A 23,702-nucleotide genomic window follows, 5' to 3' on the forward strand; every position below is an offset into this window, starting at 1 on the left:
GCCTAGAATAAAAGGCTAAGCTTACCTTTTTAAAAAAAAATTATAAAAAAAATTTGCATTTTTTATTTTTTCACTGGAGCTTTGCAATTAAAAGGGGAACTATCAACTGTTTCTGCAAGTGACAGGGGCGAACCACACAGTTATATGTAAAATATATGTTCTTTATTCATAAAGTGCTAAAAACATGTTCATCAGGCCATCTAATTTGATCCATATTACATCTCTAAAAGCATATGGTGTGCATAACCTTTTCATTGGTTGTATTTTCCCCCAACCCAGGGGGTAATTTTTAAGCTGTTAACAACCCAGAATCAATTAAGTTCAAAGCCCAATGCATTTCAAGATTTGCTTATCCTCAGCTGCTATTTCGTAAACATTGCACCAAAGTCATATAATCCCCAGTGGCCTGTATAAAAGAGGCTAAAGCCCACATGGTATGTGCGCAGAGCGACCCTGTTCAGTAGGCAGGCAAACAGGAGAGCGCCACAACTACAGGAGCACTACCCATAGGAGCACTTAACAGAGTATCAATAGGTCCATCCAGCGGCATGGCCAGCCACAACCACCAAAACAGGGAAGCCATCCATGCAACCAAATTGGGGCTGGGTACAGAAGTACGGTAATTGCCAATCACATTTATGTTTTACAGGAGCTTTCAGAGCATTTTCCTTGCAATCAGGTGCAATGTTAGGCTCCTTCAGACACTCCCTATAGTTCTGTGGCCATACCTCTGTACGAGCTGTAGGAAGTCCATTGAAACTTTTGCCATGTCGGAAGATGGGACTTGTCGTTTTTTATTCATATATCACTGTAAACGAATAACGTGGCTGTGCGAGTATAACCCTGCACCACCGTGCTGTCTATAAATTTGACAACGGTAGTGTGGAGAGAGAGGAACCCCCACCCTCTGTTACAGGAAAGGGGGGGCTAAGGGTGAGAGGGGCCTCTGCTTGAAAATGTTACATGCTACACTCTGAATACGGATGTAACATTTAACATGTACAAAAAGGGAACCTATTCTTTACCAAGCATTTAACAATCAGAGCTGGGCTTAATGCTAGGAGGAACAATAAAGTGCAAATACTGTGAAGCACCATCACAGGCAAAAAGAACTGGGAACAGACAAAAAGAACAGCTTGCATCTGTAATAAGAAAATTTGGCTAGTGGCTACCATATATATATATATATATATATATATATATATATATATATATATGTGTGTATTTGTGCATTCTGTTTCAGGGTGCACTAATTCATCTGTGTATTAACATTTTAAGCAAAAAAAATAAAAATAAAAATCAAATTTAAAAAACAATACTAAATGGACTGGTTTACAAAGCAATAAAATGGGCCAAGCATAGCAGCAAGTCCAACAACGACTCATGCATCTTGTTATCAGACCAAAAAGCATATTTACCAGTATTCATCACTGAACTCTACAGTATATTCTAAGCAGCAGCATATGGAATCTTGTACACTAGTCAGTGTGCACACAAAGATAAGTTCATACAGAGTACAATACCTCCCAGATACAGTTCACTGAGGCATTTTAATTTTTACTTAAATATTTTGTTTTACAGATGAATATTTGCTTTCATGACATAGGCAGGGGCCTGATGCTGAGGATTTTGGAAATAAAATGAGAATGCAAACTATTTTTTGCTAAAACAAATTAAATACACTCTCACCAGTAACACCAGCCATGCAGCCTCTCAGCAGCAACAACACCACCAATACCACCTGCTATGCGGTCTCTCACCAGCAACAACATAGGGTGACTACATTTCCAAACTGCCATTCAGGGACAACCCTCCCCCTTCCCAAAAAAGATGATTGGGGATGTAATCTCAGGCTTTATGGGGAAATCGGAGTCAGGGGTGATTTGTCGGGCAAATGGCTGGTGTTAGCACTTAAATCATCCTGACACCATGCTTGATATGGTGTCAGGATGATCAAATTCCATTATATCTTTTACTACATTGTAATATAAAATTACATAGTTCAACTCATCATAAAGCAGAATTAGTGGGAACCCTGAGCTTGTCACTTGCCACCAGATACAGTGTGTCACTTGCCACCCATAGCCTGCCACCAGATGCAGTGTATCACTTACCACAGTCGCCTGTCGCCAGATGCAGCGTGCCACTTGCCACCGTCGCCTGCTGCCAGATGCAGCATGTTACTTGCCACCATCGCCTGTCACCAGATGCAGCGTGCCACATGCCACCCGTAGCCTGCCATCAGATGCAGTGTGCCACTTGCCACCAGCAGCCTGCCACCAGATACAGTGTGCCACTTGCCACCAGCAGCCTGCCACCAGATACAGTGTGCCACTTGCCACCAGCAGCCTGCCACCAGATAGTGTGCCACTTGCCACCAGCAGCCTGCCACCAGATACAGTGGGCCAATTGCCATCCGCAGCTTGCCACTCCCTCCAGAACTCATGAACTCATGCCCATATGGGTAGAAGGGACGGCGCCTGCATAGTCAAACAAATTCCTGGATCCCCCATCCCCTCCCCTGAGTTGGGATGGTATGACCATGTTTGAAATGAATGCCAGGAGTATTGAACGGACCAAAATCTATGGGGGGTGTACAAGCCTTTGGGCTCACACTGGTGTGCTGCAGTTTGGCCGAACAGCTTGTGTATCTGCAGTTTTAACTGCAGCACTATTGATTTCTATCAGGTTGCAGGTTGCAGGTTTTTGCCGCATTTTTTAACAGTGTGCCCAAGATGCAGCATTCAGGAATTTTGGTATGCTTTCAGAAAATGCAGAAAAAACACACAACCTAATAGAAATCAATAGGACTGCAGGAAAAATGCAGGAAAATTGCAGATACACCAGCTATGGGCCAAAACATAGCAAACCAGTGTGAACCCACTTAAAAGCACAAAGGACCAAGTACTACCATAGGCTAATGACACGATTCTAAACACATTGGCTGCAGTTATAACATCTACTGCTGGAGGAAAAAGTTTAAAAAGAGGGGGAGAGAGTCCAGTCACTGAGCTCACACTTGGATGGTACCTGCAGGCTTATCACTCAGATATCGTTCTCACCTTGTATCTGCCGGCTGCTCTGTTTATAATTTCCCACCCACACGGCTCCTTCACTGCATTGACTTCACAGAGGGAGAGGAGCGGGAGAAGGCAGAGCAGACCCAGCCTCTCTCCTCTCCCATTTGTATAGGGGGAACTGAACTGTGTACTTTGACGTTGTAATAACCACACTGAGCCAACACAGGTGCAGCCAGACACCTCTATATTCACACACAGCTTCTCCTGTCCCACTGACATTTATGGACAATAGAAATTGGGCTCTTACTGCTGGCTGGGCGTGCTGATTTTAAGGCAGGGGTCTGGAGCTGCAGCTTCAATAGCCCCTACGTTAATCACTTTTAGCCCTTGTACACACAGTCGGACATTCCGACCAGAAAATCTGTCTGATTTTTTCAGACGGATTTTATCCGAAACTGGTGTTGCATACACACAGTCGGACAAAGTTGTCGGAAAATCCGATAGTTCAGAACGTGATGACGTTTGTTCGTTACAACGGGACTACGTTCAGGCTAGTAGCCAATAGCTTTGGTCTCGTAATTTGATCTGAGCATGTGTGGCACTTTGTCCGATCGGAATTCTCTACAAACAATCGGACTTTGTCCGATCGGATCATGTTGTCGGAAAATGTTATATCCAGCTCTCAAACTTTGTTGGTCGGACATTCTGACGGAAAAAGTCTGATGGAGCCCGCACACGGTCGGATTATCCAATACGGTCCGATCTGACATTTTCCAACCGTGTGTAGAAGGGCTTAGACTTTTTAATTAAAACTCCATAAAAGTACTGACTGAACAAAGCATGAAGAGGGGGTGGGGCATGAGTCAACCCTCCGACTCATTCATTTTGTATGTGAAATTTGGAATTTAAAGGATAAGTTCACCTTTTGTAACATGTTATATGTTACACCCAAGTTATGCACTTGGGGGCTAAGACTATGCATGCATCATACATACTAGGGGGAGTACAACTGGGGGAATCAATGGTGGAGAAGGATCTGGGGGTTTTGGTAGATCATAAGCTCAATAATAGCATGCAATACCAAGCTGTGGTTTTCAAAGCAAAGTCCTTTCTTGTCATAAGAGAGGTATAGACTCCAGAGAGAGAGAGAGAGAGAGATAAGTTTGCCCCCGTACAAATCATTAGTAAGACCTCATCTGGAATATGCAGTTCAGTTTTGGACACCAGTTCTCCAAAAAGGATATCGGGGCATTGGGGAAAGTGCAAAGAAGGGCAACCAAACTAATAAGAGGCAGGGAGGAGCTCAGCTATGAGGAAAGAATAGAGGAACTGAATCTATTCCCTCTTGAGAAGAAGAGATTAGGGGAGGGGGAAGATTAATATGTATAAATACATAAGGGGTCCATATAGTGAATTTGGTGTTGAGTTATTCACTTTAAGGTCATCACAGAGGACAAGGGGACACTCTTAACATCTAGAGGAAAAAAAGTTTTCTTCTCCAAATATGGAAAGGTTTCTTCACAGTAAGAGCTGTGAAAATGTGCTTGCAGTTCTCAAAGAACTACCATGGTGCTGTTGAGCGCTATGATAGTTTGTTGATTCTTCCTGTCATTGTAAAGCTGCCTGCCTGTATGATGTATGGGCAGAGAGCTTACACTGACAGTCTGCAGAAGACCTGCTTTCCAGGCTCCTAAAACCTGCAAAAAATATGCATTTATTATTTTTTGTTAAAAGGTGAACTTATGCTTTAAGCTACTGAGCTCTTAACTACAGACATTTTACTACTGAGCAGCTAATAATCGACAGGTAGATGGTGAAAATAGAGCTGAGAGCTCCACCTACTGGCTGATGATGCAAATACAAAATAAATAATGTTTCATATGTACCTGGTGGAAATTAAGCTATTTGTTATCTTTTAGCCCCGATGGTAATAAGCAAAGAAAGAAAAATGCATACAAACCTCAATACACTCCCTTTAAAGCACAATTTTCTCCAAGAGACAATAGATACAAAAATATGTCAAAGCATGCAATAGAATGCAATCTGACTGCAAATACATCTAAGGCCGCGTACACACGGGCGGATTGTCTGCCCAACTAAGTTCGTCAGACAATCCGACAGACAGTCCGTTCAAAATTTGCATGAACGGACTTGACCACACACGATAAGCAGACAGTCCGCTGAAAGCTTGCGCGATGACGTGTACAGCACGTACGACGGGACTAGAAAAACGACGTCCTATACACTGCAATGCAACCTTCGGCCGTGTAAATCCTTTCTGAGCATGCGCCATACTTAGTTCGTCCAACTTGCCTACACACGAGCGGACTGTCCGCTGAAACCAAGTTTGGACGGACAAAACCAAGTTTGAACGGACAAAATTTCGGAAATTCCGTAAGACTTTGTTCGTCAGACAGTCCGCTGAAAAAGTCCGCTGAAGCCCACACACGAGCGGATTGTCCGCTGAAACACGGTTCAGCGGACTAAGTTGGACAGACAATCCGCCCGTGTGTACACGAGTGGAACAAGCTATCGGCACATGTTTTCACTCAGCTGACAGCGGTTGAGCATACCTCATATACCGTCTGAATATTATTCACTGCAAGGAAGCAAAAATCCTTCCTTGCAGTACATGGGCAGCCCCACTGCAAGGAAGGTTTTTTGCTCTCCAGACTTCCAGACAAAAATCCATCTGTTCGCCTGATCCCTCCACTACCCCAGGCACCCTCCACACAATTTTTTTTTTTTTTCGTTTTGGACAGAGCAAAGATGGACTAGAATACAGGTGACATTGTTATGGCTGTCTGTGCCCATGTTAGGGAGATTCTCCCTCTCCATTTGCCTGTTTTCCATCATCATTGAAAGTGAAGGTAAAAGAAAATTCCAAATTTTGGGTTGTCCCCAGAAAGGTAATAGAGGGGAAATCTTCCAATGGGGACACTAGTTATGATGGATGGGGGGGGGGGGGATTTCCTCTCACTAACCTTTTTTGGCTATGGGACAGGAAGTGAAGGTATATCTCTCCAATTGATGATTTGCTTCACTCTTAACCACTTGGGATCCGCGCTATTGCCAAATGACGGCATTAGCGCGGATCTACTTTTCCGGGACTACGTCTATTGACGCGGTCCCGGGTACGAGCGGCCTGCGCGCGCCCTGAGGGGCGCGCGCGGCGTGCTCTGTGATCGGCGAGTCCGTGAGACTCGCCTGATCACCGATCCGTGTAAGGGGTCGATCCCGACCCCTTATCACGTGATCAGCTGTCAGCCAATGACAGCTGATCATGTGATAGAACGGAGCCGGTAATCGGCTATTATTCCTCCTCGCGCTGACAGCGCGATGAGAGAAAAAAAAAGCCGATCACCGGCGGCCGTGATCGGGACATCAGTCCCGATCACGGCCAGCAATACAGCTGACCACCTGCCCCCTGCCAGTGCCCACCTGCCCACCGCAGTGCCATCCTGAATAAAAGTAAGTGCCCCCCATCAGTGCCACCCAGCAGTGCCCATAGTGCCCACAGTGCCACCCACAGTGCCACCCACAGTGCCATCCAGCAGTGCCACCAACAGTGCCACCCACAGTGCCCACAATGTGCCTCAAAGGTGCTGCACCCCAGTGCCGCCCATCAGTGCCCAGCAGTGCCGCCCATCAGTGCCCAGCAGTGCCGCCCATCAGTGCCCAGCAGTGCCACCTATCAGAGCCACCTATCAGTGCCACCTATCAGTGCCCATCAGTCCCATCTATCAGTGGTACCTATCAGTGCCCATCCGTGCCACCCATCCGTGCCACTTATTCGTGCCACCCATCCATGCCATCTTATCTGTGCCCATCTTTGCCCATCAGTGCCGCCTTATCTGTGCCCATCGGTGCCGCCTTATCTGTGCCTATTAGTGCCACCTTAACTATGCCTATCAGTGCCCACCAGTGCAGCCTATCAGTGCCCACCAATGCAGCCTATCAGTGCCCACCAATGCAGCCCATCAGTGCCCACCAATGCAGCCATCAGTGCCGCCTAATCAGCGCACTTCAATGAAGGAGAAAAATGACCCGTTTGCAAAATTTTATAACAAACTATTAAAACCTGATTTTTTATTTATTTTTTTTGCATCTTTTTTTGTTTGTTTAGCAAAAAATAAAACTCCGAGCTGTAACTAAATACCACCAAAAGAAAGCTCTATTTGTGGGAAAAAAATGATAAAAATTTCATTTGGGTACAGTGTTGTATGCCCGCGCAATTGTCATTCAAAGTGCATCAGCGCTGAAAGCTGAAAATTGGTCTGGGACTGAGGGGGGTTTAAGTGCCCAGTAAGTGCCCAGTAAGCAAGTGGTTAAATAGCTCTGTTACAGATATGCAAATTTTGACTTTTTGTAAATGTCAACAGCTCAGTCCTCATCTTCATCTCTTACCGCTTTCCCTGATGTATGCAGACAACTATATGAGGATCATAAGATAGACTTATGTTCCTTTGGTGCATTGGTTGTGATGGGCAGTCTGGTGTCACCTTCTCTATGCTATGTAAGAGACAAGATGGCGGTGCCTAGTAGGGGTATATTTGGGTTACTGGGGACAGACTGGAGCAGTGTTTTTTGCACAGATTTTGTTTATAGGTTGAATATTTCATATTTGGCTAAGGAATGGTGACTTTAGGATTCATTCACACCAGCATGCTGCGCTAACATGTTTTATGCATGTTGGTGTGATGTGGTGGTATTCATTCTAAATGGCACCTTAATGCACCTTCCTACTGCAATCTGCACCTATGTGTGGAGCACACTGCAATGCCCAACTATCCCTGATTTCGAGGGACTGTCCCTGATTTGGATCAATGTCCCTCTGTCCCTCTTTCTTCCTCATTTGTCCCTCATTTTGGTCTGATCTATATAGTTGTATATATAATGCATTTTTATCTTTCAAAAAGTGTTTCCCAGTGCTAGACCAAATTCTAAATTGCTGCATTTTTAAAATGTTAAAAGCCAGTTTAATTAACTTTTTTTTGGTTAATTCTCCTTTAACCACTTGCTTACTGGGCACTTAAACCCCCCTCAGTCCCAGACCAATTTTCAGCTTTCAGCGCTGATGCACTTTGAATGACAATTGCGCGGGCATACAACACTGTACCCAAATGAAATTTTTATCATTTTTTTCCCACAAATAGAGCTTTCTTTTGGTGGTATTTAGTTACAGCTCGGAGTTTTATTTTTTGCTAAACAAACAAAAAAAGATGCAAAAAAAATAAATAAATAAATCATGTTTTAATAGTTTGTTATAAAATTTTGCAAACGGGTCATTTTTCTCCTTCATTGAAGTGCGCTGATTAGGCGGCACTGATGGCTGCATTGGTGGGCACTGATGGGCTGCATTGGTGGGCACTGATAGGCTGCATTGGTGGGCACTGATAGGCTGCACTGGTGGGCACTGATAGGCATAGTTAAGGCGGCACTAATAGGCACAGATAAGGCGGCACCGATGGGCAAAGATGGGCACAGATAAGATGGCATGGATGGGTGGCACGGATAAGTGGCACGGATGGGTGGCACGGATGGGCACTGATAGGTACCACTGATAGATGGGACTGATGGGCACTGATAGGTGGCACTGATAGGTGGCTCTGATAGGTGGCACTGCTGGGCACTGATGGGCGGCACTGCTGGGCACTGATGGGCGGCACTGCTGGGCACTGATGGGCGGCACTGGGGTGCAGCACCTTTGAGGCACATTGTGGGCACTGTGGGTGGCACTGTTGGTGGCACTGCTGGATGGCACTGTGGGTGGCACTGTGGGTGGCACTGTGGGTGGCACTGTGGGCACTATGGGCACTGCTGGGTGGCACTGCTGGGGGGCACTTACTTTTATTCAGGATGGCACTGCGGTGGGCAGGTGGGCACTGGCAGGGGGCAGGTGGTCAGCTGTATTGCTGGCCGTGATCGGGACTGATGTCCCGATCACGGCCGCCGGTGATCGGCTTTTTTTTTCTCTCCTCGCGCTGTCAGCGCGAGGAGGAATAATAGCCGATTACCGGCTCCGTTCTATCACATGATCAGCTGTCATTGGCTGACAGCTGATCACGTGATAAGGGGTCGGGATCGACCCCTTGCACGGATCGGTGATCAGGCGAGTCTCACGGACTCGCCGATCACAGAGCGCGCCGCGCGCGCCCCTCAGGGCGCGCGCAGGCCGCTCGTACCCGGGACCACGTCAATAGACGTAGTCCCGGAAAAGTAGATCCGCGCTAATGCCGTCATTTGGCAAAAGCGGATCCCAAGTGGTTAAGGAGGTGTGACAGGCGGTGTGTCCTATGCTTACATATGTTTGCTGGTAGGTGTCCCTCATTCCCATCTCAAAATGTTGGGAGGTATGAATGCATAGTAACACTTTGCCATGCATTGTAGTGCTATGTTCCATAGGAAATGATTCATGTGTTACTAGTGGTGCATTAGGCAGTCAATTACAAATGAATTGGCTGCCTTAACACAATGAACATTATGGGGTTTATTTACTAAAGGCAAATCCACTTTGCACTGCAAGTGCACTTGGAAGTGCAGTCGCTGTAGGTCTGAGGGGGACATGCAAGAAAAATAAAAAACAGCATTTTTGCTTGTACATGATTGGATGACAAAATCAGCAGAGCTTCCCCTAATTTCAGATCTTCTCTTCAGATCTAAAGCGACTGCACTTCCAAGTGCACTTGCAGTGCAAAGTGGAGTTGTTTTTAGTAAATCAACCCCATTGCGATGCAACCTGCCAATGGTGTGCAGTTAACACACTGCAACAAATCTAAATAGAGTGAATGGGCCATTATGTTTTGTAGTCCCCTATTAAATACTGCTGAAAATGTTTTTATGATGATCCCAAATCTTTTCCTTTATTTTGTTTCCAGGGCTATTTGTGGCATCATCTACAGGTACTCCTCACTTAATGACCAGGTCCTGTTCAAACAACTAGGTCGTTAAATTAATTGGTTGTTAAAAAGAGGAGATACAAGTGATCAATATTTTAAGCATTCTTAACTACTGTACTGTATTGTGATAAAAAGGTCTAAACACAAAACTTCAGCTCAATAACATTGTTTTAATTTGCATAAGTACAGAACACAAAAGAAAAGTCTGTACTGTACAATACAATGATGTATTGCGCGTCGTTCGGGTGGGGAGAACTGGTCGTAAGTCTAAGTGGTCATTAAATAGGTAAGTCGGTAAATGAGAAGTATCTGTATTTTAAAGATCAAATAAACAGTGTTGGCAGCCATTTATTAGACTGACCAATTGCCTATTCAAATCCCCAAGTTTCATGATTCCACTAAAGCTGTTATTTTAAAATGAGGTGCTGTTTTCTGGTACTTTAGTAGGCTGTAATGCTTCATAGAAATGATTATTTGTGGTGTTGCACTAAATTGAATTATTCTCAATCACATAAATGGCCTGATTTTTATTGTACTTTACTGTGCATTGTATGATATCACATGCAGTAGACCGGGAAACGTTTTTCTGGCTTCATTGCATCTTATGATCACCTTGTGTCCTACCTTATACTGAACACCTGAGCCCTGTGTGTCTTGTGGCTCTGTACAACCTCCATGACATGACTGGACTGCCATGAGGAAAAGAATTGCCAGACCGACTGCAGTGTTCCTCATTTTCTCGATGCCTCTTAATTTCTTGCTTCACCTGATGGAAACAGAAGCCAAAAACATTCTTATTCAAGCAAACAGTAATCGGCTATAAAGCTGAAACACTAAAACATAAATAAAATCTTCCACAAACACAACTACATGTTTATCCACTGTGATATGCCCTGTAAAGATGTTACAAGATTTACTCCAGGGTTTCTCAGATGTGCTCTTAAAAACCACTAATAAGTAATGTTTTATTTATTATAGTTATTTTTAAAGAACGAACAATTTACACAGCGAACGCTTTTACATATTGTGCATTTCCAGGCCCTGCCCTCATGGATGATACAATCTAAAGGTCCGTATCTCACTCTATACATACATATACTATGGCCAATTTAGACAGGAGTCAATTGACCTACCCGCAATTCTTTGGTGTGTAGAATGAAACCAAAAGAAAACCCACACAAGCACAGGCAGAACAGGCAAACTTCCCGCAGGTAGATGTTTCTGGTTGTCATTTAAACCAAAGACCTTATTACGGTAGAGCAGAAATGCTAACCACCAAGTCACTGTTTTAAACTTTTTTTCATAGAAACACAGGTGTATTCAAGTGGACCTATATGCTCTCTTATAGAGGAGATGTAGAAATTGTATTTTATTCCCCCCTAACATTACCCTGAAAATGAACCTGTCCTTTGCCTTCAAAGAGAAGTATGTTTTTTTTTAAATTTTATTTTAGAATCATACTCACCTAGGTGGATGCAACATCGGGCCAATGTGTGCTCAGAGTGAGACTCCACGACATCTTCCACTGGGCCTCCTACAACCCATACCCAGTGGAAAGAGGCCCTGGACCCACCTGTCTATGGATTTCATTGTGGAGTTACCCAACTCCCAGGGCAACACAGTTATCCTTTACGGTGGTTTACCGTTTCTCAAAAATGTCCCATTGTATTCCACTTAAGAAGTTGGCCACTTCTAAGGAACTGGCTTCTATTTTCGCTTGGGAGATCTTTCACTTACATGGGCTACCCAAGGTGATCACCTCGGAGACACAGGTAGTCAGTTTGTGTCACGGTTCTGGCGAGCCTTTTGTGCACAGTTGGGAATTCAGCTTGCTTTCACCTCTGCATATCACCCGCAGTCTAATGGGGCCACAGAACGAGCCAATCAGTCCTTGGAGCAGTTCCTACTTTGCTATATTTCTGACCGTCATAACAACTGGTCAGACCTCTTACCATGTGCGAAGTTTGCTCACAATATTCTGCTTTGTCCCCGATTGTCCCCGTTTATGGCAAACTATGGTTTCCAACCTTCCATGTTGCCTGACTTATTTGAGCCATTGCCAAATAATCTGCTGTTGCAATACTGTGCCTTTCTGAGGGTACTCTCACTGCAACACTGTGCCATTAATGATTGTTCCCTTACAACTATATGAACACCCACAGTATGTTACTTGGATACTAGTGCCTGAAACAACTAACTGCATTTACTTCTATACAATTTACAATAATCTATACATCTTCCTGGATTGTGTGTGTTATTTCTTCCAGTTGGGTATCTTGGTCCCTGGCCCCATCTACAGATCTATACCTAAGGATTTCTATGGATTTTTTGGTGTACTTTCTAGAGGCAGAACATCACACTATCATCTAGTGCGTCAGATTTTGCTTGACCGTTTCAGAAGCAGTATCTTACAGCTCCTTCCTACCCAGGCCGTTTCTGCAGTTTTCAGTGTTGTCTGACTGATAATTACTCGGTCATGCAATGCTAGACCCAACTGAGTTTTATATCATTTTTTAGACATACAGAACTTTATTTTTGTTGTATTTAAAAACCATTGTGTTTTTTAGTTTTTACCTATTTAAAGGAGGAAAGTTAAAAAAAAAAAGTTTCCCTGACTTTCTATTATATAACATCAAATGAATATCCAAGGACAGTATGAACATCTCAAAAATAAACTGTAAACTGGACACCCCAAGGTGACCCCATTTTTTTGCCACATTTTGTTGTAAATGAGAAAGCATTCTGGTATTGCGGTAGTTAAAAAATAAATTAAGCTTTTAAAAATTACCCACTGAAGCCAAGTGTAAGTCTTGGTGAAGGAAAGTTAACAGGATGACAAGGTTGAAAGGTTGAAATTGCATTGCATGCAATGGTTAGATGCCATGATTAACACAGTTATTGGTAATCACTGGCAATTTAAAAATCTCTCAAAAACAATCCCACAATCACTGGAGATTAGTGGAATTTTAAAACCCTCATCATTGGTGGTCAGTGGCATTTTAAACTTCCTCCACCTTCTTCCCCTTTAATGGTGGTCACTGACACTTTAAATCATCCCCAAAACCTCACTGGCTATCTTCTTCGATCAGACCCCCCAAGACAGTAAACATGTCCCCTTGCCATATTTATATATACATATATATAAATATATACACACACACACACACACACACACAGTGGGGTGATTTACTAAGAAGTCTTTGCACCAGTTCATACATTTATTGGTGCGTCGGAAAAGTCCTTAATCGAATGTGCGAACCAGCACACATTGAAGTGCAAATAGCGATAAGAAATACCCACATATGTAACCTGCAACTGTCGTTAGGGTAACTGCGGTTTTCTCATTGATAATAGCACTCGCCCAATAAAATTGGTTAATTTCATCTCATTGGATGTGTCTTGTTAGGCAATTAGTAGGTGTTACCAGTTAATTAACCCTTTTGGTGCTAATCTCATTCCTATCACTTCTAATATATATTTGAAATAATTTTTTTTATTTTACCCAAATCTTTTAATAAATTACAAAGAACAGAGAAGTGTTTCTAAAGTTTTTATTTGTTTCTTTTAGTTTTTAGTTTTTAAGTGTTTCTAAGTGTTTATAAATTAATATTTTCAGATCTTGATCTTTAAAAGTGACCATACACTGCAATCAGTTAGATCTTAAATAAATTAAATTAAGTGCAAGAGCCTGTTTGATTTCCTATAATTTAAACTAATTGTTAAAGGGCGTCTTCCTATTACCTATTTTACCTGAATATTGAGTTGTACAGAGATTGACCAATCAGATTGCATAGTGCATGAGCATCTTAAGTGCCAAATTTAGAATGCAGATGTGCGGTGACCCACTGGTATTTTCCAAACGATATTTCTTGGGCATTATACAAGGCACGTGAAAAAACACCTTTTTTTGTGGGATAAAATCTTCACAATTGCAAACTTTTATATTCCAAATTATGATCAAACTACGACAATTGTGTGTTATCTTGGCCTCTTAGCGGACTTCGCAGAAGGTACGGTTATCGTGGGAGGAGATTTTAACCTAGCTTTGGACCCTACATTAGATACGTCAGCTCAACGATCAAATATTTCATATTCTCGTTTGAGGGCACTTAAAAACAAACTTTTTAAACATAGGTTGATAGACCTATGGCGGACCCTAAACCCTAAAGATCGCAATTATACATATTTTTCTTTAGTACATAAAACATATAGCAGAATAGATTTTTTTTTAACTGGTCCTAAGGTGTTGGAATGGAACCCTTCTATAGAAATCGGATCATTCATTTGGTCCGGCCATTCACCAGTATTCTTAACAATATCACCCCCCCCCCCCCCCCCCCCAGATTCAGGGTACAAATTGGTCATGGCATCTGAATGACACACTTATGCTAGACCCAATCTGTCATAAAGCAATTGCGGAGGCGATTGATAACTTTATTTCTGATCTTGAACAGGATGAAACTGCCTTACACTTAAAATGGGAGGCCTTAAAGGCAGTAGTACGATGGGTGTTCATCCAACACGGTTCTCGTCTTAAAAAAGATAAATCAAAAATTATCGAAAATACGTTATCAAAACTCCATTCCTTGGAAATTCGACATAAAGCCCACTGTTCTCCAGATATATCAGCCAATATTCTCTCTACAAGGATATCTTTATTACAGTTATTTAAATCATCCCAGAGTTCATATCAACAAAGACGTGCAGTGGGAAGATAAAGATTCGAGAATAAGTGTGGGAAAATGTTGGCTGATATATTACACCCATGTCAATCACAGACTTTTATACCAAGTATAAAAAAATCATCAGGAGAACTGACATCGGATCCACATGAGCTTCAACAAACCTTTAGGGAATATTTTTCAGCCCTTTATAACTTGACTCCATCATCATTATTGGAGGATAAAGGAGATGGAGATAATATTATTGGAGAATATGTGCGGGAAAATGCTATTCCGACAATAGATAGTGTTACTAGGGAATCTTTGGATTCTCCATTTTCGCTTGAAGAACTACTAGAAGTGATTGCCAATACTCCAACAAATAAGAGTCCAGGTCCAGACGGGTTTACATCAAAATTTTATAAGACTTTTAAAGAACATATAGCCCCGTTTATGCTTAATGTTTAATTCTATTTCTTCTACCAACCAATTTCCAACACAGACTTTGGAATCCCATATCACTTTAATTCCTAAACCAGAAAAGGATTTAACACTCTGCTCTAGTTATCGACCTATATCGTTGATTGGGATAGATTTAAAGATATATGCTAAACTGATTGCGCTTCGTCTTCAACCATTTCTTCCAAGCTTAGTCCATACGGATCAGGTAGGATTCGTTCAAAGTAGAGAAGCACGTGATAACACGATTAAAACTTTTTTATTAATGAATTATGCACAAAGGGCTAAAATACCAGTATGCCTTCTTTCAGTCGATGCGGAAAAGGCATTTGACCGGGTGGGATGGCTCTTCCTTAAATATTCTTTAATGCAAATAGGACTAGGGTCAAATATACTCCATAAGATCATGGCACTATACACTAAACCGGTAGCTAGAATAAAAATGAATGGCTCATTGACAACAAGTTTTAATATACAAAATGGTACCCGTCAGGGATGCCCGTTATCCCCTTTGCTTTATGTTATAGTAATGGAATACTTAGCGACGGCTATTAGACGGAACTCTTCCATTACTGGTATACAGATAAAACAAAGGGAAATAAAACTGGCTTTGTTTGCTGATGATCTATTACTTTATATCACTAATCCACACATTGCAATTCCCTCTATACTATCTGAATTCCAGCGGTTTGGGAAACTGAGCAACTTTAAAGTAAACGTATCAAAATCAGAAATCCTTAATGTGTCGCTTGTACCCGAACAGGTTGCAATGCTGAGAGCTAATTTTACGTTTAGGATTTGCTCTGCAGCTTTAAAATATTTAGGTGTTAAAATCCCCCCGGACCCAATTCATCTATATTCAATGAATTATGTTCCTCTCCTGCAACGTACTTTACAAGATCTAAAAAAATATGATGTTAAGCAACATTCATGGTTTGGGAGGATTAATATATTAAAAATGGATATAATACCGCGGTTCTTGTATTTTTTTCAAACTATCCCAGTTTGTGTCCCTAGATCATTTTTTTCCACTTTACAATCGGCTTTTACAAAATTTATTTGGGGCCATAAAAAACCAAGACTACAAAGGAAATTATTATCATTACCAAAAACGAAAGGAGGTGCGGGTGCACCTGACTTGTATTATTATTACGTCTCGGCTGTTTTGACTAGATTGGTAGATTGGTTCTATTGTTCGGAAACTAAACAATGGGTAAAAATAGAACAAGGGTTGAATCAACTAGATTTAAAGGTGTTTCCATGGTTAGATTTGTCTGGTAGTAATTTAAATTGAGAGTTGTTAGAGACTATGCCCTCTCTCACATCCCATGTGTTGAATATATGGGGTAAAACAGCTATAAAATTGGAACTTTCCTCCTATGAAGGACCTATGACACCTTTATTTGGCAACCCCTTTTCTCCACCGGCATTAAATAGGACAAGTTTTCTTATATGGAATAGGGAATCCCATTATAGACTGAGCAATATTTTATGCCAGGGGACAATTCCGTCCTTATTAAATCTATTCCCTACACAGCGACCATCATCTATGCAAATGTTGGAATTTTGGCAGTTACTGTCATTTTGGTGTACAATTCATTCAAGTAAGTCTCTGGGTAGAGATTTAACACAACTTGAAACTCTCCTGACACAAGATCAAAAACCAAAACATGTTATATCAGTACTATATAAGATGTTTATTATTAAAAATCACCCGGAGCCCTCGGAATATATAAATAAATGGGTTAATGAGATCAATGCTCAAATTGAGGTTCGGGAATGGGAGAAGGCATTTAATTTTTCTCACTGTTTATCACCGTCAATTAAAGCACAAGAGACGAACTACAAGTTGCTCTCAAGATGGTACTGGAGCCCAGTGACACTCCATCGTATATACCCAGAAAAATCAGATATATATTGGCGGTGCCATACAGACAAGGGCTCATTGCTTCATATTTGGTGGGAATGTCCCCTAATTTTTGGTTTTTGGGAAAAGATTATGCAATTATACACAATAGTTACTGGGGAGGTAATCCCAAACACACCACAAATCACCCTTCTCTCTATGTTACCAAGAACATATAAAAACATTAAAAAGAATCTTCTCGGATACTGGTTGACGGCAGCAAGAACTGTGATACCGCGGTACTGGCGATCAACTCAGTCTCCTTCGATAAACGAATGGGCCCTAGAAATGGATAACATAGAGAGAATGGAGATACTTTTAGCACAAGAATTAGATACGTATGAAAGGTGCCTCCTGGTTTGGACTCCCTGGAGACAGCATAGGAAATTGGTAAAAAATTCAGGGAAGAAAGGGAAGGAAAGATTTCGCAGAGGGGAGGGGAGAGGAGAGAGGGAAGGGAGAGAGAAATGGGGGGGGAGGGGTTGGATGTGTATTTTTTCCTTTTTTTTTTCTTTTTTTTCTTTTTCTTCTCTTTCTTTTTTATATGTTAAAATATTCAAGATATGTTTGGGAGGGGGGAAAAGAGGAAATAAAATAATAAATGTGATTATTATGTATGTAAGTAATATATATGTTTGAAATTGTTTAATCATGTGTAATACTTTATAATAATTAAAAATAAAATCAGAATTGAAAAAAGAAAAAACACCTTTTTTCAAGACATGCTAGAGTAGAGTAATCAGGAATCTTCAAACTTCGGCTCTCCAGCTGTTGCGGAACTACACATCTCATGAGGCATTGTAAAACTCTGATATTCACAGACATGACTAGGTACGATGGGAATTGTAGTTCCTGAACAACTGGAGGGCCATAGCTTGAAGACCCTTGTGCTAGACCATTATTATGCCTCCAGAATTGGGAGTGTGGCATCTACTCAACTTCTCTCTGCTGGTGGACACAAGAGCCTACATTTATTTATATATATATATATATATATATATATATATATATATATATATATATATATATATATATACACACACACACACACACACACACACACACACACACACACTGAAGCAGGAAGCAATATACATTGGCCCGGGAGTGAATCTGTACACAGGAAGTAGGTGTGTATTTTGAGGCCAAATCATTTAGACATACACACATGACCCACATAAACACCACCCCATGTAAAAATAACAAAAAAATTATCTTTATTTGCAAATAAGGATCATTTCTTCCTCAGAGAGCAGTGAGCGGGGCATGGTGGTGGGAAGAAATTAGCAGAAGTACAAGCAACTTCCTGGAGGGGCGTGATGTCATTCCCGTGTGCTGGCCACTGTTTCGTCAGATTAGGCGACCCGTCAGAATGTGTAATGGAAGTGACGTTTCGTTTCCGCCATCTTGCTACAACCCGCCCTCCTCCATAGAAGGATACACTGAGAAGGGGACAAGTGGATATCTTGTTACAACCCCTATATATAAACTGAGTTTATATATAGGAAAATACAGTACTTAGAACTGCGTCTGACTGTTTAGATGTTGAATTTTAAAAGCAGCAGCAAGCAGGTTTGCTAATCGGACAAAAATTTGCTGCTTTTAAAATTTAACATCTAAATAGTCAGACGGAGTTCTAAGTACTGTATTTCCCTATATAAAGTCAGTTTACTTGTAAAAATAAAAGTGCAAAATGCAAAACTCCGGTGGGTGTAACAAGATGTCCGCTTACCCCTCTCTCAGTGTATCCTTACTGTGGAGGAGTGCGGGGTGTAGCAAGATGGTGGCAACAAAATGTCACTTCCGTTACACATTTTGACAGGTTGCTTGATCTGATGAAACACCAACACTTCCAGGAACCAGATATGCGACACGGGTACATACCTTCATGCACACAACAGTTGCGCATATCACATACACAGCGGTCATGCATCTAGATGCATATAGCTGCAGGAACCCAATTTTTATGGGAATTAACCTCCCTGGCGGTAGGATTATTTTGGATTTTAGGTGCTAAAAGCGGTACAATTATTTTGTATGAAAATTTGGCGTTTTATATTGTAGTCCTGTAATTCTTAGGAATAACTCACTTAAATCTGTCCAAACCAGAGTCTAGCAGACATCCCGCGTATGATAAAGTATGAAAAATGAAATCATAAATTATAATATAATAAATAACTAGAAATAATTATACCAAATAATAATATAACAATAATAAAAATTATTCAATAATGTAATCAAATAAAAAAACACTGAAATTTGCTCAGTTGCAGAATTGTCACTGTCATTACTTTTCAATATTTGATGACGGATCTCCCTACAAATCACTACCACTCAATTCTGCGAGTGATTACAATTTATTATCGCTGTTTTCTAGCTGGTCTAAAATCATTTTTGATGTAAAGTTACAGTTTTGGTTGCTATGGACAATCTCCAGCTTCCAGGCATAAAGAACAGTTTTTATAATATAAAACTGCATGCAGGACACTGGGCAGAACACTAGGGACAAAGGGGATGTGAAATTATTACATACAGCAATGTAATCTGTAAGATTACATTATACTGTATGTATACTGTGTGTTTTACTTTTTGAATTTGGCGCCGATCTCCGTCCCTGTGCGTTGCAACACTCACAGGGAACGGAGATCAGCTCCATGATGAATCGAGTGGAGGACGAGCCGCTCGTACAGCGGGGGGACATCGCTGGATCCAGGGGAGAAGGTAAGTAAACCTCCTCCTGGATTCAGCGATGCGATCCCGAGTCTGGCTCGGGGTTACCGCTTTTGGTGTAAAACTTCAACCCCGAGCCAGACTTGGGAATACCGCCGGGGGGGGGGGGGGGTTTAATAGTAAAGCAGATGCAGATTTCCAGGACTGGACTAACAAATGTTTAACGTGAAAGGCAACTGGTGTTTTCTATTAAACAAGGCCTAAATGGGCCATTGACATGCATCACAGTTCAACTTAGGAATGTGTCTTTGCAAAGTTAAACTAAATGAAATCCTTGCTTTTTTTCCTGCTTGGGGATAGAGTGCAGAGAGATTTAAAGTCTTGTCACTTTTTGTGGGTGGCTGCACCCCTGCTGGGTGAAGACACCTCCCAAATTTTGCCAGTTTCTCCTTCAAATTGATTCACTTCCTGTCACATAGCCAAACAGGAAGTGAGGGTAAAACACTACCAATATCTTTCCTTGGGGACACACAGGTCAATCTAAATAGTTTCCCCATTAGGTAAATTGCACTCTAGCAGTTTGCTATGTACACCCCAAATTATTAGGTATCTTGGACATTGGGCTTTATTTACTTTGCACTACAAGTGCACTTGGAAGTGCAGTTGCTTGAGATCTGAGGGGAACATGAAAGGAAAACACTTGTATTGCAGCGTGGATTTGCCTTTAATAAACCCCAAAATACCTAATAATTTGGGGTGTACACAACAAAGTGCTAGAGTGCAATTTGCCTAATGGGGACACTAGTTAGATTGACCTGTGTGTCCCCAAGGAAAGACATTGGTAGGGTTTTACCCTCACTTCCTGTTTGGCTATGTGACAGGAAGTGAAGCCAATTTTTAGAAATGGGACACAAAGCTCAGCCTAAAAAAAGACAAGCAGGGATCTAACACTTTAGCTCAGTGCTCTAAATCAGTGGTTTTCTGTACCTGTCCTCAAGTACCCCCAACAGGCCATGTTTGCAGGTTTCCCTTTATCTTGCACAGGTGCTTTAAATCACAGCCATTGACTTGGTATTTTGCACAGCTATTTTAGCTAAGATAAATTCCCAAAACATGTCCTGTCAGGGGTACTTGAGTACTGAGAAAATGTAATACTTATCTCTCTGTAATTTTCCTTTCCTTGTGCCTATCCATGGCAGCATACGCACAATCCATGCATATGCACCATGAAGGCACCAGGAAAGTAGCTTTTAGACAAATCACACCTTTTTTAGTTTTGCCATGCCAATCAGCCGAGTTAAACTGCAGCTGGAAAATCTGTTGCATGAAAATTATTTGTGGGGGGGGGGGGGGGGGTGTAAAATGCATTACTTCTATTGAGCATGCATCTGCAAAACTAATTATTAACAAAACACATAAGACATAACAATTTTCTACAAATTTTATTTGTCAACAAAACAGGACTTGGAAAGCAAAAAAAAAAAACATGTAGAGGAAATGAACAGTTAACAGAGTTAAAAAGACTGCACCCACAAATGGACAGTCTCTTAAGGATTTAAACATTTATTAGCCACAATTTTGAGGAAATTTTTGCACACACACCTTTTCAGGACAAGGCAAAGAATGCTATCTGCAAGCTTTATATAACATAGGTTTCTGTGCTAATGACGCAAATGAAAACACATGCACAGTCCATGAAACACACAAAATGAAAGTTCACACAGTGTAGAGACATTACTTTAAAGTGGGTACACCTGTTAAGGATGTCCTTAAATTACTAACTCAAAAAACACACCCTATGAGCATGCCCAGAAAAATGTTTGTGCTGTTCACCCACCAAAAGCCACAGAAAAAAAACAAAGTCCCTGAGCATGCCCAGAACAACCTAAATTCAGCTAGCACAAAATAAGCCACCCCCGTCCAAAATGAAGCATATCATCTGGCATGCTACAAAATTACCGATGGGACAAACACCCACCAGTCCTGGGAGTCAAGGAAAGAGCCTAACATGAGCAAACGTTATACAACAAATACCATTGCAGTCTATGGGAACTGACTTGGTATTATTGCTAGTCCCCATTTGGCTGGCTTATATTCTAGTTATTGGGCATGAAGGCCCGGTTCCCACCCTGAGGGACATATCAATGTCACCAATTTGGACAACCCCAAAAACAAAACAAGGCGAAGGGCCTTTAAAAATGCAAAATTGCTTAAAAGCTAGTAACTTGGGGGGGGGGGGGGGGGGGGTTGGGGCTTACTCTGCCTGTAAAGTGGTTCATCTGTAGCATGTATCCAAAAATTCTACTTCAAAGATGTACAAATCTACATTGCAGCTGCAAGATTTTAACCCAAAACTAAAAATAGCCTGCCCCCCAATGCATACAAGGCCATTTGGGTCTGTTAAGGTTTAAAATGAGAACCCCCACGTGAAAAATACCACCCTAAACTAACAAATATTGTGCTCCTCCCACATACTAATAAACCCCTAGTCAAACACACAGCAAGCCAGCCCATGAAAGGGGGTGGATGCTTGGGGGCAGGAGGGGCTTGGGTACCCCAAAAGTCAACCACCTCGTTCCCATAGACAGGGGACAAGGGCTCTTCCACACAACCCTAGGCTGGGGTTGTGGGGGGCTGCAGACAGGGGGCTTTATGGAATGTGTAAAGCCCCTTTAAACTAATGAGTACAAGGTGCTTTGTGGTTGGTATTGGGCTGAGCCCAACATGACCCAAAGGCAGCCAGCTATGTTGAGTGCATGTGGCCTTGTAATGTTCAGGAGGGGGTTGGGTGAACGCTCCTCTTGCCCCTTTCCTAGCTGGCCCTGTTGTATGCTCTGAAAAAGGATGTGGTTTGTATTGGTGAAGGCGGCTCCCAGCCTTTTGAGAATGGAGTGGAGTGTAGAGTTCCCCTTTAAAAGCAAAAGCAAAAGTTAGCCTATGGAAATCCAAGGGGTTAGAGGGGGAAGACAAGGGCATTGGAGAATGGAGTGTGGAGTTCCCCTTTAAAAGCAAAAGTTAGCTGAAAGAAATCATATGCATTAGAGGGGGAGACAAGAGCATTGGAAAATGGAGTGTGGAGTTGCCCTTTAAAAGCAAAAGCTAGCCCAAGGAAATCATATGCATTAGTGGAGGAAGGTTAAATGCCCTTTTAGGAGGAGCTAGAGGAGCGAGAGTCTTTTTACATAATTTTAACGAGAGTCTTTTTACATCATTTTAACAAGGTGCATGCCACATATTCACAACGTAACATGCTAACATGAGCTGTGTGCAAATATCATTAAAAAAATACATATAGGTGAATCAGCATAAAGAGGAAATATGTCAAGTTTAGAGGTACGCCCGTTCAACCCATGCAATTGCATGTACGTTGCTTAACATTTACTAAGATTTTGGCCACACAGTGAACAAACTCATGTGAATGAGCGCAAGAGCCGCTTACATTGATCTCAGCAGTTCTAAACATACTTGTAGGCACAGCAGGCTTTCTCTAAAAAAGTTACTTTCTCATTCTATTTTGGGCATATTTGTTACTTGGCAGTTGTTACTAAACTTCCTCACATCACCCCATAATATTGGCACCTCCATCTTCTGTCAATATTGAATTGGAGATGCCATGCGCCATGTCCATAGTGGCGCACAGATTGCATTCTCCTGTGCGCTGAGATCGCTATAGTAAATGGGGGATTCACTCTCTTACCATTTTGTAAATACAGAAATGTGCGTTGCGCCTCGCCATGCGCCTCTACTGATGGCCCACAGCTTTTGTAAATCACCCCCACTCTGTCGTTTCTGCAAAAAAAGGCTTCTTACTTCCCTGTTCACAGAGATGATTTTGTGCAAAGAGATAATTGTGCAGCTCTGTGTACAATAATCCTGGCATTTGCTGGTTGCTGAGATGACGGAATTCCCTTGAGATGTTCAAAGATGCCAAACCTACAAAAAGCTGGGCAAAAGATGTGGGCACCGGTGAGGGCCAATGTGATGACACACCTTTATTTGATGAATAACAATTTAGCTGTGTGTAGATTTCCAATGACATGGGAGAGTAAGGCATAAACAATGTGCAATGCTCCTACACAGGATTGAG

General features: G+C 41.9%; 1 protein-coding gene across 1 annotated transcript in view; it reads right to left on the bottom strand.

Moving 5' to 3' along the window:
- TAC3 (tachykinin precursor 3) overlaps positions 1–23,702 on the bottom strand; it is a 135,446-nt gene that overhangs the window by 90,744 nt on the left and 21,000 nt on the right. Inside the window, exon 2 of the mRNA XM_077483557.1 lies at positions 10,544–10,685. Within this exon, the coding sequence (XP_077339683.1) occupies positions 10,544–10,654 (111 nt within the window). The 5' untranslated portion in view covers positions 10,655–10,685. The remainder of the gene's footprint in view (positions 1–10,543; positions 10,686–23,702) is intronic.

Source organism: Lithobates pipiens, unplaced genomic scaffold (assembly GCF_037356315.1).
Source record: "Lithobates pipiens isolate NorthernLeopardFrog02 unplaced genomic scaffold, aLitPip1_a1.2 Scaffold_16, whole genome shotgun sequence".
Classification (NCBI taxonomy): Eukaryota; Metazoa; Chordata; class Amphibia; order Anura; family Ranidae; genus Lithobates; species Lithobates pipiens.